The sequence below is a fragment of the Sinocyclocheilus anshuiensis genome, unplaced genomic scaffold (genome assembly GCF_001515605.1).
Source record: "Sinocyclocheilus anshuiensis isolate Anshui unplaced genomic scaffold, SAMN03320099.WGS_v1.1 scaffold118, whole genome shotgun sequence".
NCBI lineage: Eukaryota > Metazoa > Chordata > Actinopteri > Cypriniformes > Cyprinidae > Sinocyclocheilus > Sinocyclocheilus anshuiensis.
In genome coordinates, this window is record NW_015546020.1 from 417,214 (window position 1) to 435,552 (window position 18,339).

General features: G+C 36.6%; 1 protein-coding gene across 1 annotated transcript in view; it reads left to right on the top strand.

The window, feature by feature from the left end:
- The first annotated feature begins 5,326 nt into the window (after positions 1 to 5,326).
- LOC107698570 (uncharacterized) overlaps positions 5,327 to 18,339 on the top strand; it is a 120,717-nt gene continuing 107,704 nt past the window's right edge. Inside the window, exons 1-4 of the mRNA XM_016499613.1 lie at positions 5,327 to 5,653; positions 5,849 to 6,178; positions 6,606 to 6,758; positions 12,028 to 12,032. Of these exons, the coding sequence (XP_016355099.1) occupies positions 5,341 to 5,653; positions 5,849 to 6,178; positions 6,606 to 6,758; positions 12,028 to 12,032 (801 nt within the window). The 5' untranslated portion in view covers positions 5,327 to 5,340. The remainder of the gene's footprint in view (positions 5,654 to 5,848; positions 6,179 to 6,605; positions 6,759 to 12,027; positions 12,033 to 18,339) is intronic.

An 18,339-nucleotide genomic window follows, 5' to 3' on the forward strand; every position in this document is an offset into this window, starting at 1 on the left:
TGTGTTTTTTTAACTTTAAACCGCATAAACACATTTCATTACACCAAATACACAAAATAATGTTCTTTTTAGCAGCATCATATGACCCCTTTAAGTTAAGGTAAAGTTTAATATTTAATTCAGGGGTATACAATTAAAGTTACAAGAGGTCCGGTTCTTATATTTCCTTCCCAGCGGAGGTCCCAACAGACCCAGTCCCAACTTGCGAGTTCGAGTCTCAGGTCCGGCAGGGATTGTAGGTGGGGGGAGTGAATGTACAGTGCTCTCTCCCACCTTCAATACCACGACTGAGGTGCCCTTGAGCAAGGCACCGAACCCCCAACTGCTCCCTGGGCGCCGCAGCATAAATGGCTGCCCACTGCTCCAGGTGTGTGTTCACGGTGTGTGTGTGCACTAAGGATGGGTTAAATGCAGAGCACTAATTCCTAGAATGGGTAACCATACTTGGCCACATGTCACGTAACTTTCACTTCACTTTTACTTTAACAGTAGGGGGAAGAAAGAACAATGTCTATATACGGACAAACTGTTATACATTTACAAAGAAGTTTAGCATGTATAGGATCCTTATGCATCACCCAACACACTGTTAAGGGAATCAAATGGAAACAATGACAGTTTAGTTATTTTATTTATCTGTTATACTGAAGAGAACTTTTTGAAGGTTTTTTTTTTTTTTTTGCATTTTTGAGGTGTTCTGTTTTATTTTGGTTTTAGAAAATAAATGTGATTGCTCTCCTCCCAAATCAACTCTTCCTTGTTTTTCACTGGCATGTCTCTTTGACTAGTGCATCTTTGAGACTAGTGCATTATGCATTACTTTGAGTAAAATACTTAAGTACTGTTACAATCAGATAAGACTTTTACTCCAGTTGTTTTGGGAATTGATAACTTAATGGAGTCATTTTCACTGTAAGGTATCTGTACTTTTATTCAAGTATGGTGTTCAGGTAGACCGGAGTCTCTCCGATAGTGCGCGAATGCTGAAGTGAGTTCTGTGTCGCGTGTTCTTGCACTTGAACGGATAAATATGTCAGAAAATACTAGAATTTGCGAGTATCCTTGTAAACACATCGGTTATGTCTTAAGGGAACATAAACAGCTGAGGAAGAGCTCATCCGTATCATTATTAGATCCACTCGTTGTTGAAGTGACTTAAAGCCTGTTTTATTTAATTATTTATTTTTTGTATATCGTCATTTGTATATTTGTTCTATTGTATTTTATTTCTGTTGTGTGTCATTGGTTGTACTTTGTTTGTTTTTATTACTGACTTGTCTTATGTTTGATAATATTTTAACTTTGCATAAATTAGGCTAGTAGTTTTTTCTGTAACATCTAAATTGGTATTGAGCCATGCTTGAGGGTTTAACTCTGGCAAATGAAGACAAACATACTATAATATCATATTATAATTTCACTACAGTAAAGTTTTCATGGTATTGAAAATGGTATCAAATATGGATATTTTTACACCATTGAATCGAAGTGAGAAATTCCCAGTTAGATTTTTGAGATGTAAAAAAAAAAAAATCTCTGATTCTTAAAATAAATAAAGAAATAACCTAAATGCACAAGTAAGCAAAACTCTCTGCAGGCACTGTGAAAAAATATCACCATGATCAAATCTCTCAATCTCAGGAACTGAACCTGCTTAACAGGAAATGTCTGACAAAATGCCAAATAGGCATTTTTTCATATTTTGTTATATATTACCTTCTGTATATGTTACTTGAGGCTGCATGAGCCTTTATTGGTTTTAAGCAAATTAATGTTTTATTCACAATTCACCAAAGTTTATTTACAGATATGACAAAAATATGCACTTTGTATTATAATGTTCAGATGTTTGCTACGTAACACTGAATGTTTTCATTGGTAAAATTATACTTCCTTTGTTAACAAAACAAAAAGTGTTGAAAACTTGTAACATTCTGCTTCATATGAAGCTTTTTAACTTCTTAATCTTCTTTTTTTGTACTGCCAAGTTCTTGCATTGCAAGGAAGATGGAGTCCTGGAAATCTCTTTGGCGCTGAGATTTGGAGTTGAGAAGAACAGTGGGATTTAGTTGGAGAAATTTATTATGGTTCTGTTTTTGTAAATGCTCTTAGAAATGTTATTTCAGTGTCATACTTAAGTACAAAGTTCTTTAATGCCAAACCCCTCACCAAAATATGTACTAAAATCTGTCCAAAGCCATAATTCTGAGTTATGCCAGCCAGGTCAAGTCAAGTCAAGTTCAAGTTGAGCTTTATTGTCATTCTGCTGCATGTGGGGACATACAGTGGAACGAAATGTCGTGCCTCACAGGACCACGGTGTTACATAAATACAGGCATACAACAATGAAGTAAAACAGTAAAAACCTATACAGTAAAGCAGTAAAACCCCTTGTTGCAAAGTTCACATGTTGGTAGAACTTTGGCAACACTGTATTTAAGTTTGCGTGGTTGAAGTCACCGGCTATTACGAAAAAGCCGTCAGGGTTATTGGTTTGTTGTTCGCTGATGGCGATGTACAGCTCGCGAAGCGCGTCCTTAGCGTTTGCACACGGGGGGATGTAAACTGCGACAATAACAATGGCCGTGAACTCCCGCGGCAGATAGAACGGTCGACACTTCACAAACATAAACTCCACCAGCGATGAACAGTGTTTTGTCACTACCACAGCATTGTTACACCACTCTTTGTTGACGTACACACACAAGCCACCCCCGCGAGTCTTACCAGACAGTGCTGTATCTCTGTCCGCTCGGTAGCAGCTGAGTCCGTGCAGCTGAATAGCGCAGTCCAGGATATTGTCGTTTAGCCATGTTTCAGTGAAGACAAACACACAACAATCCCTTGTCTCATGCTGTGTAGACCGACTGAGTTGACTCCATTAGGAGTTTTGTTATTGTAAGACCATCAGCATACTTCACTTTGTGGCTAAATTTATATTTAAAGTTAAGCTTAAAAAAGAGCATTTGAGTTGAGATTCTGGACACTCTATCAACGCTGAAATATGAGTGTGTGGTTTATCTGTCAATCAGATGCGCATTAAAGTTGTGTTTGTTACCATATTTTCACCCAAACGGAATAATTAAAAACAGGTTTAAATGGGTAAATCTTATATACATATTTGATTCTTCATTCCCTGCTGGAAACCCCCCCCCCCCACAATAGAAACCATATTGTTTCTAATTGTTCTAATGGTTTCCACTACAAATACCATTAGCCTACAAATATTACAAACCATCATCTATTAACTATTAAAACCCCATTAGGATTTAGTGGTTTTAACAAGCCACCAATAGAAGGTGGAAAGACAAATTACCAGGGACCATTAGCCTACGGTTTCCATTAAAACCAATGGAATAATTATAACCAGTAAAACCATTACAAATTCTTTCTTTTTTTTCCAGCAGGGTTTTCTATCCTGACATGCTCCAAGACATACTTATCCTGTGGATCTTTAGCACTTTTTGTGTGAAAAAATGTATTGTCCATCAAAAGTGTGCTGTCGCTTTAATTGAGCGCGAGAAGAGCAGCAAAGAGACTGGTTTTGGCTGCAACCCAGGCCATACATAACAGAAAAACACCTCGATGCTCTCGCTCTCAGCAAACTCTGGACTCTCAACTCTCCCCACTCTCTCTAGTCCAACCCCCAGCTCTTAAAGTGAACATGGGACTAACAGCAAGAACCTATTGCTAAATGACTAAATTATACTAAACTAAATGACTAAATATGAATAACTAAATGATACTATACTAAATTACATTGCTGAAGATCATCACATCAACCAAGTGTCTTCAACATTTGTAATGACAGGATTGAACCTCCCAGCTTTCACTTAGCCTACTAGTAGGCTAAAACAGAGGAACAGCGCTTTAATATTATTATTTAATATTAAGAATATCTCTTCTGGTCATATCGTCCTCTTTTGGAAGACCAAACAAAGTAGTTTTGCTTTCACAATGAAGCACACAGCGTCTTCAGGATATGGCGGCGGCAACAACAATACTACAGCGAGAATAAAAGTTACGCCTTCTTTCTTTGTGTGAACATTTGGGAGGCGTTATGCAAATCTTCCCACATAGTCACGTAGACATGTGGGGGCGTGTTAGAACGAGCCGTTTTAGGTAGGAGTGGCTGGCTCAACGTTTATAAAGAATATCTCTTTGGATTTGAGACTTTAGTTTTTGCAACTTTACAGATCTTCTTTATGCACCAAGAGCTTGTAACACTCCAAAGAGAAAGGAAAAATTGAAATCGCATCATATGACGTCACACGGTCAAAAAAATAATGTTTAATATCTCAAACACCAAACCAGCACAAATGTTCGTTTTCGCGGCACAAATCAGCACAAACGTAGCACAAACGAATGGCATAGTTTTGGTGATTATTTCTTTTTATGGGGTGCCAACTTCACGGAGGTGCAAAAATTCGCTTCAAGAATGAACCTAGTGTCGGCGCTGCGCTTCTCGTCCGGTGTGCGACGGCCATTTAAATGTTTCCACAGACGAGCATGACTAGTGTATTGAAACGCTATATAGAGAAATTGCGCTACCATTCGACAATCTTTGTAAGATATCACTGAACATTTAACCACAGCAAAAGTAAATTTCTTGCTGGGGTTGTTTCAACTCGATTTTTGTGTTTGACGAGACAATTCTGCTTTTAATCTTAATTATTTAGCACTACAGTGTAGCCTACTAATGAAACAAGGCCACATATTTGTACTAAACGTGTGAAATGTGGGGAAAATGAAATATTCTGAAACCCAAGTGTGTTTACGCAAACTGAGAAAGCCAACAAGTGTTGTGGCCCACTCTCCCCCTATATGCATTTGCTGGCTTATAATTAATTGTTAATTTCTTCTTCAGGTTTTTCCGGTGTTGGGGCAGATATAGTGTCAGTGTCAGTGATGGAAGGAGATTCAGTCATTTTATACACTGATGTCGAAACCATCCAACAAGAGGAGATTAGATGGTATTTTAATGACATTCGCATCGCTGAAATCAGTGGAGATCCCAATAAGACCTGCACAGATGTTCAGTGTGAAGATGCTGATGAGAGATTCAGAGACAGACTGCAGCTGGATCATCAGACTGGATCTCTGACCATCATGAACATCACAACCACAGACTCTGGAGTTTATAAACTACAGACCAACAGCAGCAGCGACAGTCTTCTTCAGCTCTTCAGTGTTTCTGTCTATGGTGAGTCATTATGTTCCTTATACGATCACTTTAATATTCACAGCTCTTTCATGTTGTGTAGTTTGTTCGTTGTTTTCAGCAGAAAGATCCTCCAGCAGCTGTTGGTTTGTGTTTCAGATGTTCCTGAATGAGAGAAAATGAAGAGAAAGTCAGTGAAGGAGGGAGAATCTGTCACTTTAGATCCTGGTGTAATAAAAAACCCAAATTATTTGATGAAATGGCTTTTTAATGACGTTCACATCGCTGAAATCAATGGAGATCTTAGTTTTATCTGTACAGATGTTCAGTGTTTATATGCTGACGAGAGATTCAGAGGCAGACTGAAGCTGAATCATATGACTGGATCTCTGACCATCACAAACACCAGAAGTGAAGACTCTGGACTCTATTATCTGCTGATAACCACCATCCGGTTCAACATCATAAGGAGCTTCATTGTTGATGTCACTGGTGAGTGTTATTTAGTGATGAAACTCACAAAATATATTCATCTTTGATCTCGTAGGTGTCTGATCCACTATGTGAGAACTGCCTGTCTTGCACTTACTTACCTTATCACTCGCAAGCTCTATGATCTGTAGAAAGAATATTTTCACAGCACTTTCCTGAATGTTTTGTTTGGCTTATGATTGTTAATTTTTTCAGGTGTTTACGGTGTTCATACAGACAGTGTGTCCGTGATGGAGGGAGATTCAGTCATTCTACACACTGATGTTGAAACAAATCAGCAAAAAGAGATTAGATGGTATTTTTATGAAATCCGCATCGCTCAAATCACTGAAGATCTCAGTTTTATCTGCACAGATGTTCAGTGTAAATATAGTGATGAGAGATTCAGAGACAGACTGAAGCTGAATCATCAGACTGGATCTCTGACCATCATGAACATCAGAACCACAGACTATGGAGTCTATCATCTAGAGATCATCAGAGACAGTGGCATCAGTCATGACACCTTCAGTGTTGCTGTTCATGGTGAGTCATTATGTGTAAAAGCTGGTCTTGTATATTTAAATCACATCATTGTTGTTTTTAGTGATATTTAGAGGTGTTTTTTTTTCTCTTTACCTGTATATTAATTCACATACAGTATGTAGATAATTTCTTCAAAAACACATTTACTGTTTTTGGAATTTGTAGATTTAACTACAAATGTAGTTCTCTATGATATAAAACATTTTATTTTTAACAAACATTGTTTTGTTCCGGTGAATCCAAATCGGAATCCAAAGTTCAAAAAGTATATAAATGCAAAATATGTTTCACAAAAACAAAATTTTGCTTTTCAGGCTGAAAATCAAGGAAGTCCATGACAATCACTTTTATTTCCACAGTTCTCTCATGTTGTGGAATTTGCTTTTCAGCAAAAGATCCCTCAATCAGCTGTTATTTTATGTTTTAGGTGTTTCTGCCGCTGAACGAGATGAAATGAAGATGAAGTCGGTGAAGGAGGGAGAATCTGTCACTTTAGAGTTTGATGTAATAAACAACCTGAATTATCCGATGATGTGGTATTTTAATGACATTTGCATGACTGAAATCACTAGAGATCAGAGTAAGAGCTGTGAAGATGGTGATGAGGGATTCAGAGGTAGACTGAAGGTGGATCATCAGACTGGATCTCTGACCATCACAGACATCAGAACTACAGACTCTGGAGATTGCAAGATACAGATCAACAGCAGCAGCAGAATCAGCATCATAAAGAGCTTCATTGTTAATGTCACTGGTGAGTTAAATTTAATAATTAAATGCTTTTTCCTTCAATTTCGATTTAAGTAAATGTTCTTCATGGAATGTTTGGAAAAAAAAAAAAGACTCAACATTACAAATCTAATATACATGCCTTTATTAAATGTAATAAAGGCATGCCTTTAACAAATGTATGGAAAACAACATTTGGTGGAAAATTAAATAAGCGGTACTTTTTATGTCGTCTTATTTCATGGTATGAGAAATATAAAAAAATATAAACAAATATATGATCCTGAAAATTTAGCATTGATCACAGGAATAAATTACATTTTAAAATATATTCAAATAGAAAGCAGTTATTAGTTATAATAGTTATTATTACTGCTTTTGCTGTATTTTAGATCAAATAAATGCAGGCTTGGTGCGCAGAAGAGAATTCTTTAAAAATCATTAAAAATCTTACTGTTCAAAAACATTTGATTGGTAGTGTATGTAAAACTTATGCATGATATTTTGTGAGAGAGATTCTTTAAAAAACATTAAAAATCTTACTGTTCAAAAACATTTGATTGGTAGTGTATGTAAAACTTATGCATGATATTTTGTGAGAGAGAAAAAAAGTGTGAAAGAAAAAAAGGTTTTGTGAAAGAAAAAAAATGAGAGAAAAAAAAAGTTTTGTGAAAGAGAAAAAAAAATGTTAAAGAAAAAAGTTTTATGATAGACAAAGTTTTTTAAGAGAGAATTTTTTTTTTTTGCAGAGAGAGAAAAAGTTGTAGAGAGAAAAAAGTTTTGTGAGAGAGAAAATGTGAATAGAGAAAAAAAATACAGAGAGAGAGGAAAAAAACGGAAGCGAGAAAAATAAAGTTTTTGGAGAGAGAAAAAATATTTAAAGAGAGAAAAAAATTTTGATAGAGAAAAAAATTTGAAGAGAGAAATAAAGTTTTTGGTGAGAGAAAAAAAATTACAGAAAAAAGTTTTTGGAGAGAAAGAAGTTTTTGAAGAAAAAAAATGTTTATGAAGAGAGAAAAAATAATTGAGGAGAGAAAAGCGTTGGGAGAGAGTAAAAAGTTAAAAAACTTCTTAATATCAGTTAATGCACAGTATACTGTGCTAATGTATACGCAGTTTTATTGCAGTGTTACCTATTTAATAAATAGCAATCATACAATGCTTCCTTACTAAACCCCGCTAATTAGCTACATGTTTATATGCCTAATTATGTTTACTAATATAGCTGACTTATTACTTGCCGAAATAAAAGATTACATTTTAGCTCAATGCTCCTCGTGGCCTATCTAGGCGCACTTACGGGAAGTTACTATCTATCTATCTATCTATCTATCTATCTTAGAATGCTGTCACGGGCAGGAGGTAGCCTATCAACACATTGTGCGGAATATAATAGGCTAATGTAGCCTAATGCTACGTTTACATAGTGCGTTTTATTTTTAAAACGCATAACGTTTGCTACTGTTGCGCCTGTCGCTTACACTACTCCGCCATTTTCGACAATCGAAAATGGAGATTTCGTAAATGCTGCAGACCCCGTTTTAGTTTGAAAACTCCGGCGTTGTGTTTTAGTGTAAACGGACCAAAACGGAGACTTTTGAAAACGATGGCGTGGCTGCCCACATTCGCTCTGCATATCCTTGGCGACCGCGTAAACAATAACATCATGCTCATTGTTGTAGCTGCATGAATGGTCATGTGACCTGCGTTTTCAGTTGTGTAGTGTGGACGGAGATCATTTCTGAAATGCTGTGCAAACGCCAGTGTAGACAAGGATCATTTTCATTTTAAAACGCCGTTTTAAAACGAAAACACACTAGTGTAAACGTAGCCTGATATTCATGTCTTGCAGCACTGCCTTTGTCATACTTAATTCAAAATAAAATATTAATTAATTAATAATATCCATTTCTGATAATCCCAGGTTGCCATGATCACGCAGGTTTGTTTACACGTTGCCACGAGTTAGGCGTTTGTTTCCTTGGCCACGAGTTCCCTCAACACAGATGCTGCGTCCCAATTCGCCTACTTATACTATGTCCTAAAAGTATGTACTCTTTTTGTGAAGAAAAAGTACATACTTTTGATTATGTAGAAGAATAGCAGGCAAGCTTTGGGACATACTACTTCGTCATAACTGCGTTATGCGTACCATCGTTTTCATCAAGTTAGACATTGATTATTTATCACTCAAATCCCTTTCTCTACCTGTCCATTGGTCGCGTATATCCACCATGTTTGTAGTTTTTAACACTTTTTATGCGTGTTTGTAGTTCTAACAGAATCCTCGTCCACCGTGCAATGTGTTGTGAGCAATATTAGCCGTTAGAGTGTGCATCGATCTGCACTTCGAATTCTAACCGGAAGTAGTAGACCATCCGGGAATCTTTGGCATACATTTTTAAACATACTATGATTTGGGACATACTAATTCTATTTTCGAATACTATTTAGGACGGATAGTATGCGAATTGGGATGCAGCAAGAGCCGTTGAAAAACATATATTCAACATAGGCTCCACATCGCGTGGCCACGACATAACGATGTCATTCCCTTGACAAAATGGTCGTGTCCGTGACAAAACCATACAAAACTAGCCGAAGTGAACCGTTAATGTCCCTTCCCGTTTACCGTAAGTGAACCGAACATGTCCCTTCCAGGTCAGGGTACATGCTAACTTTAGCTAGCCATCATTTTTTTTCACTCGTGTTGAATCGGAGAGAGAAAAATAATTTGAAGTGAGAGAAAAAAAAATGAAAAGAGCGAAAAACGTGAGAAAAGAAAAGTTTTCGAAGAGAGAAAAAAAGTGTTTAAATCAAAAAAGTTTTTGATAGAGAGGGGGGAAAACATTTTTGGAGAGAAAAAAAGATGAAAGAGAAAAACATTCTTAGGACTTAGGCTCAGGAAGGGTCTAGGACACTAGATATATTTTCTCTCCTACCTTGAATTATTTTTTTTTTCACGTTGCAGTTCAGGGCATCCGCAGATTTTTTTTCCCAACTGCTTTAAAATACAAAATAGTATTTTGTATTTCAAATACGTATTTTAAACGTATGTATTGTAACTGATACGTATGTAACTGAAATACTGCCCATCCCTGGCCGTCGCTAATAGGAGAAAGGTGGTGACGATTATAGGGGCCCATGGCTGTGGGGAGGCCCCCGGCAATTTTAACCGACTGTCCAAGGCCAGCATGAAAGATGCTCAGAACAGTTGACATGCAGCATTAAAGGTAGGGTAGGCAATTTTGAAAAGGCTAGCAATAGCAAGTTAGCTTTGAAAGCATAAGATCCCACCCTCCCTGCAAATCACTCTCCAAAGCCACGCCTCCTCCAAAACACATGAACGCACACAGACAGAGCAGAGGCTGACCAGCGACACGATGAGAGACGGCGTTGGTGGAGGGTTGAATGCAGCACTGTCAGATTACCTCATGTCTCATTCACCAGCGATAAAACATTAAAGTACAAAGCGCATAATATTACAATAATAACGCCTTTCATTCTGGCTGGAACGTGCTGATGACGTATCATGTCTGCACAAACAGGGTGCGCAGAGGTATGCAAATATATATTTTGACAGGCAGGACAGCCTATCGTAATGTTTGGGCCGAACATTTTGATTGGATGAACATTTTATGGTCCTAAACCTTCCACAGAAAATATAAATACATATAAACAAATATAGACCACTTAACTTAGTGATTGCTATCGGGATGTGAAGAGACTTTCAACCAGCATAACAGAAAATGTTTTTGAGCCAAATCACCTACCCAGCCTTTAATAACTCTATTTAACATCAAACACGTTCCACTCTTTATTTTCTCATTCATGCATGAACTCTTACGCGTAGGCCTATATACAGTGGGTACGGAAAGTATTCAGACCCCCTTAAAACTATACATTTAAGTAGGACACTACTGTGCTATGCAGATATATTTACATACTGCAAAATAACAGATCTCTAACTTAGACACTTTATACCATCATCATGATTTGAAATATTTTGAAAATGTGATCCCTGTAAATGCTCAGATTAGTAACTTAAATAAAAACTTTATCTAAATGTAACATGGCTTCATAAATGTTGACATTTTACATCAGTGCATAATCTGAATAATGTACATTAGAAACATTGTGAGTCTGATTTGGATAAAAGTTTCTGCCAAATGAGTAAAAATGCCAATGAAAACATTTATGTGGGATATTCAAACAGTATCTTTTAAAAATAAAAGATGTTGTACCTTAATGTGGTGGCAAATGGCACAGTTTCTTGAAACTGTAAATTTGTAGAAATTTTGTTTCCTGTTGTATAATTTTGATTGGCTAATATGATTAATAGTTCATTTCTTCTTCAGGTGTGTCTAGTGCTGATAAAGATGGAGGGTCAGTGTCAGTGAAGGAGGGAGATTCAGTCACTCTACAGACTGGTTTCAAAACAGACAAACCAGAAAAGATTATGTGGTATTTTGATGGCTTTCAAATAGCTGCAATTACTGGAGATCTCCGTTATATCTGCACAGATGTTCAGTGTAATAAAGGTTCTGACAGATTCAGAGAGAGACTGAAGCTGGATCATCAGACTGGATCTCTGACCATCATGAACATCAGAAACACAGACTCTGGACTCTGTCAACTCAAGATCATCAGCAAAAGCGGCAGAATCAGTAGAAAAATCTTCAGTGTCGCTGTATATGGTGAGACATTGTGTTTAAAAGCAAGTCTTGTACATTTAAATCACATCATTGATGTGTTTAATGATATTCAGATGTGTTTTTTTTCTCTTCACCTGTATTTTAATTCACATATAGCACATAGATCATTTCTTTAAAAACACATTCACTGTTAAAGTGGAGTTTGTAGATTTAACTACAAATTTAGTTCAGTATGATTTTAAATTATTTAGTTTTTTCCATTGGTGAGTTTTTTTTATTTTTTAAACTTTGCATTTATTGACGTTTTAAGAGTATTGTTTGTTTGCATGCGTTACATTATGAATCCAGACATATTCAATATCCACAGTTTTTATGATGTGTAAAAAAAAATTCCTGTTGTATCATTTTGTTTGGTTTATAATTAAATGTTAATTTCTTCTTCAGGATTTTCTGGTGTTGGTTCAGATGGAGTATCAGCGTTTGTGATGGAGGAAGATTCAGTGACTTTATACACTGATGTTAAAACAAACCAGCAGAAAGGTGTTAGATGGTTTAATAATGACAGTCTCATCGCTGAAATCACTGGAGATCTCAGTCATTTCTGTACATGTTCAGTGTAATAAAGGTACTGAGAGATTCAGAGACAGACTGAAGCTGGATCATCAGACTGGATCTCTGACCATCACAAACATCAGAACCACAGACTATGGACATTATGAACTAGAGATTATCAGCAGCATCTTAAATACAGATCATCAGAGAAAAGTCAGTGAAAAGACCTTCAGAGTTGCTCCACATGGTGAGTCATTGTGTTTAAAAACATTGTACAGTTAGTAGTTGTAGTTTAGTTCAATAGTTTTGTTTTGTTTGTCGGTTGGTGTGTTACCATTTTGGGAGAAGATTTTTTTTTCATCAAACCATCTCTGATCATCTTTTCAGAGGATTTGATGCAACAACAAAAAAAAGTATGCTACATAAGCACAAAAAGTGGACAAATCTTGCTTTTCAGAAAGAGCATGAAAATTGCTTTCATAGCCACAGTTCTCTCATGTCGTGTGGTTTGTTTGTTGTTTTCAGCAAAAGATCCTCCAGCAGCTGTTGGTTTGTGTTTCAGGTGTTTTTGCTGCTCAACGAGATGAAATGAAGAGAAAGTCAGTGAAGGAGGGAGAATCTGTTACTTTAGACACTCGTGTAATAAAAAACCCAAATGTGATAAAATGGTATTTCAATCACACTCTCATCACTCAAATCACTGGAGATCTCAGTAATACCACAGATGATCAGTGTGACGGGAGATTCAGAGACAGACTGCAGCTGGACAATCAGACTGGATCTCTGACCATCACAAACACCAGAACCACAGACTCTGGAGTTTATAAACTACAGATCAACAGCAACTAAATCGACATCACTAGGAGCTTCAGTGTTACTGTCACTGGTGAGTATCATTTAGCCATTTAGTCATTTTCCGTTGAGCAGGTTTAGAAAAGCAGTGTAAAGTTTTAATTGCGGCCTTTTTGAAAACGTCATCTTTGATTCAATGTTAAAATATAATCAAGGTCATCTCTTTCACCTTCTCATGCACATCAAATGACAAAACAAACAGTTGTTGTTTTTTTTGTGCTGAACAAAAAAAATAAAAATTGTGCTGCTGTTTCCTGTTGAGCTGTAGTACTATAATGTTTAGCTGCTCTTCCTTTAAATACCACCAGGTGGCGTTCTTTATTAGTTACATAAATATAATAAAACTATGGAAGCCCATTCCTGCCACTGAATAAAAAAAATAAAATAAAAAAGGTAATTGCAACTTTTTGTCTCATAATTTTTTTCTTGCAATTTCGAGTTTACATCTCGCAATTCTGACTTTTTTTTTTCCCCCCTAAGATTTGCAAGATATAAACTCGCAGCTGTGATTTACAAAGTCAGAGTTTATGTGATTTAAAATCGCAATTGCATGTTATAAAGTCAGAATTACATGTTTATATCTCGTAGTTCTGTGTTTTTTTTTTTTTTTCTCAAATTGCGAGTTTTGGTATGCAACTACCTTTTTTTTTTTTTTTAATTCAGTGGAAGAAACGGGCTTCCATAAAGAACTGATGCCCAAAGAAGAAAGCTCAGTCAAATATCAGTCAAAGATGTTTGGTAAATACAGGATTTCTCACTAGTATTAACGACTGTCTGTTTTCAGCTGACCTAACAGGAGTATATGCTGCTGTTTCTGCTGTTCTGCTGCTGCTGGTCGCATCTGCTGGTTTATTTTACTCTTGCAAGTGGCATTCAAGAAGGAACAGTGAGTGTTACATACAGCTGATTTGACATGATGGAAATTTGAGATTTTAAAAGTCTTTAATTTCCATTTTTTTACTCTAACCAATGTAATGTGACTTTTTGTTGTCCAAACAGACATCATGAGGAAGTGTGCTGATCAGGTGAGATACTATCAAATTCAAAAGACTTTTTGTCTGTCTCTCTGCAAAACCAAACCAAAACAAACAAACATAAAAACAGATTCAGATCTGTTTTGCAAAATTTGTGTGAGTGTGTATACGGTTTCATGTGTATGTTGTGGTATATGGTCTCTTGTATTTTTTGTTTAACTCACATCAGTCCTGTTCATTTCTTTTATTTTCTGTGAATCTTGATATGCCACAGCCATATATTTTGTCCTGGCCAAATTCCCTCCACTGGCCCTTGGCTATCATGGTGTCCTAATAATCCCCATCCACTTGATTGGCTCTATGACTCTCTCTCCTCTCCACCTGTAGCTGGTGTGTGGTGAGCGCACTGGCGCCGTTGTCCTGTGGCTGCCGTCGCATCATCCAAGTGGATGCTGCACACTGGTGGTGGTTGAGGAGAGAGCCCCTCATGATTGTAAAGCGCTTTGGGTGTACAACAATAAAGTGCTATATAAATGCATAATTCATTCATATAAAGGCCTACTCAGGTCGAGAGTATATACAAAAAATACAAACTGAAATGGAATAAGTGGCAGTAGTGATTTGAGACCAGATGTAGTCTTGCACATTGACATGACACAATTAGTGCATTTGTTAAAGTCCTGGGCCCGCATTCACAAAACATATTAAGGCTAAAAGTAGCTCATAACTTGCTGATTTAGGAGAAAATCTTAAAAATAATGGGTGTCAGTCCTGAATTTAGACATACTTTAGTTTCGTCCAGTGCTTAAAGTGGAAACACAAAACTGCCGTGAGGGCCCCCTGCCAGTCAGACGTCCCCGACTGAGACTAATGCTGCCAATGCGACACCAACGCAGGCCCGGCTCCGGAATCAAATCACTGAGGGTGTTTCTTAAATTAGTGAGGGTGCTCTCTCTCTCTCTCTCTCTCTCTCTTAGCAGCATCATATGACCCCTTTAATATAACATGGAGCAATATATATGCATCACCCCTAGGGGGCCCCCTCTCGCGTTACACTGGATGTGCTTGCTTTTCCCTTGTGATGATGAGTCGGCCGCCGTTTTCAAACTGGCACAGCGCTTACTCGTGCATTTGCTAATTTAAACATGAAGAGGACTTATCCGTCTGGCAGCCAGAAGCGGAAAAAAAGCAAGAAGAGGAGGAAAAGAGGAAACATGACAGCAGTAAATGATGGAGATAAGATTTAAGGATAATTATATGACAAACAAATGTTTTTGTTGTTAATTCCAGCTTATTTTCGTTTAATTATTTGCAAGATGAATTACTGGTAATAGTCCAATTACTAATAGGGTTACTGGGAAACAGGCTAGCTAGGGTTGCACTTAGCAGCAGCACATTATTATCATTACATTTACATAGTTGACATTATTTATTTAGCTCTTCTACATTAAATTAGTTGAGTTAACATAATTAGTTGTCAACTAATAAAACTAGTAAAGCTGATAAAAGCATACCTCAGGTCAACAATGAACCAAGAGAGGCTGTCAGCACTGGCACTAATTTCAATTGAACGGAACATACAACGGTCTTTGGATATGGAGGACATAGTGACAGCATTTGCTGTAGCTAAGGCTCGTAAGCACCATTTTTAAGGTGACAATCCGTTACTGTAAATATGAAGATTGTAGTGGATCTTCAAGATTGTATTGTACAGTATTGTATCTTCTGCCATAAAGATGAAGATTGATATTTCGTTAAAGAATAAGCACTTTGTTTAAAAAAACAAAAAAACAATTTATGTTCTATTATGTGTTTTAACTACTTTTTGTATGTTGTATAAATATATATCTAGGTAACAAAGATATATTAGCAAAATAATCTTTTAGAAAGGCCACATCTATTAATTTTGCATGGGGCCCCCACTTCATCTTGGTTCGCCTCTTATTACCACTTGGTAAATGCCATTATTACAGCATTAACTGAGGGTGCTATTGATTTTGTTTGAAACCGGGCCTGCACTAACGTAACATTATTCATTATTATGATACTTCATTCAAAGAGAGAGTGAAGAGAAATGGGAGAAGAGCATCAGCTAAACTCGCTACACTCACAGAGAAATACTGTTTCACCTCGACACCAGCTTTAACATATTACAAAAACTAATTTGCTATAATTCATTTTTTATTAATTTAAATAATACATTTAAAAAAATATTAATTCTGTATAAATATATTTACACAAAAAGATGACAAGAAACGGGTTTCCTGCAACAGAACAAAGAGTGCTTGAGGTTTTTCAGTATATTTAGGTTCCTGCTAATTTGATCCAGACAGGAACAGTGAGCAAATCTTTTTCTTTTCAGGATTTTTGTAATCATTAATAACAGCAGCATTTGCATGACACTGCAAGACCTGCAAGATGTTTTGCCCATTTCTGTATACATTAGCCTACTTCATGACTGACTGTGAACATGAATACTTAACATAAAATGAACATTTTGACCAAGAAATGTCATACTGAGTGCAAGACAAGCTCTCTTTACAGAACGGCTGTCTGATACTGGTAATGTTACATCTTTACAGTTTTAGTATTATCTTGACAACACTAGAGAGGAAACACCAGTATGCCGTTATTCCCAAGATTCACGTTACTCTAAGATGGTGTTTTCAGCAGGAATCCTTTTGTTTATGTTAAAGTCGATGTAACGATTTGCGTTTTTACTTGTTTGTTTGTGAAATCTCACCATTGTATCCATGATTAAAACTCTTGAGTCTCAGGAACTGAGCCTGTAATAACTGCACTGAAAGACACTGAAGCAACAGCAAACTGCCAAATAAGTATTTTTGTAATATATTGTTATGTATTATGTTCCATAACTGTTCCTGATGCACAATCCTTTTACTTGTGCTAATCTGAATGTAATTTAAGCACATTTCATAAAATAATTATTTACTTATTTACAAAAATATGTATTTTTTATTATAATATTCAGATGTTTGCTGCTTGTCCTCAATGTCTTCATTATTGAAATCGATCTTTCATTGTAAATTGTGATTCTTTGTACTTTGTTGTAACAAAAATGTTGTAAATTGTAATGGTCTGTGTTTTATGAAGCATTTGAGATGCAAGAACTTTGCGAGGATGAACATGGAGACCTGTAGGGCATTCGAGGTAAAGGTCCACTCTTTCACATCATCTGTCTGTTATAGATGTTTTCTCCAGCTCATGTCTCTTTCAGTTCTTGAAGTATGTTCAGCTGTGCTGTACCTGGTTCTCTCAGGTTTCTCCTGCTGGATTCACCCGTTCAAAGAGCTCGTTATCTGCCTACAGAACATCAGCAGATCTAACTGAACTCTGAACTATGGGCTTCCTGGTTACAAGAACAGCATGATTTAGGATTGTCATCATGGTGTCAATTTTTGTAAATGCTCTCAGAAAAGTCATTTCAGTGTCAGAGCTGAAGTACTGTAAATAAGCCAAACCCCTCACAAAAACCTGAACCACAACCTCAGTAGAAGACAAAAATCAGGTCCCTTGTGATCTGAGCTGAATATTTTTATACATTTATATATATTTGTTTTCTGTAAGTTTAAGTCAGCCAGGGAGTAAGTGCTAAACTTGAGAATGCATAAACACTAGTTTCTTAAAGGAACTTGTAAGATCTTTGTATGTTCATGTGACATTAAAAACATCTGATTTAACTCATAACGCCTGGAATCTGAGTTTGTTTGTCATTAAATAGTTGTGTTATCACAAATAAATGAACTAAGTTACATTGAATCATCTGTAGTGATCATTAGGTGTGTATTATGAAATGTGATTTTAACAGGCTCCGATGCACTGAATTGCAACTTAACCATTTTAGATCCAACCTTTTGCTAAAGTTCAACCATCCATTGATTTTGCTCCAATCCAAAGGTTGATCTTGTAGGGAAAAGGCCATCTGTTCTTCTTCTTCTTTATTATGCAGAGCTGAATCTTTTTTTTTTTTTTAAGAATAAATGTTTTGTTATGATTTATTTCACCATTCTGAACAGAAAACACTTTAATTTTGTATTTAACTGAAGATGAGTGGAAATAGAAAAAAAGGATGCGCTGGGTTTGATAGACTCAGTGGTCATGAACATCAAACTCCACCATCCAGAGGTCTCATTATTTCAGCATCAACACAAAAGCAACAGAACAGATGTAAACATGGAGCAGCTAGAGGAAATGACATCAACATCTGTGTCCAAGGAATATGCTACTTCCAAATGCACCGCTCTACTTGCCATACAAGTAGAAATCACTCCATAACGTTTTACAGTACTACGTCCTCTTCTAACTTCGATAGGACCGAAGTAATCCACCCCGGTATTTGTAAAAGTTGGAAGATCAGGTGTAATTCGTTCAAAAGGCA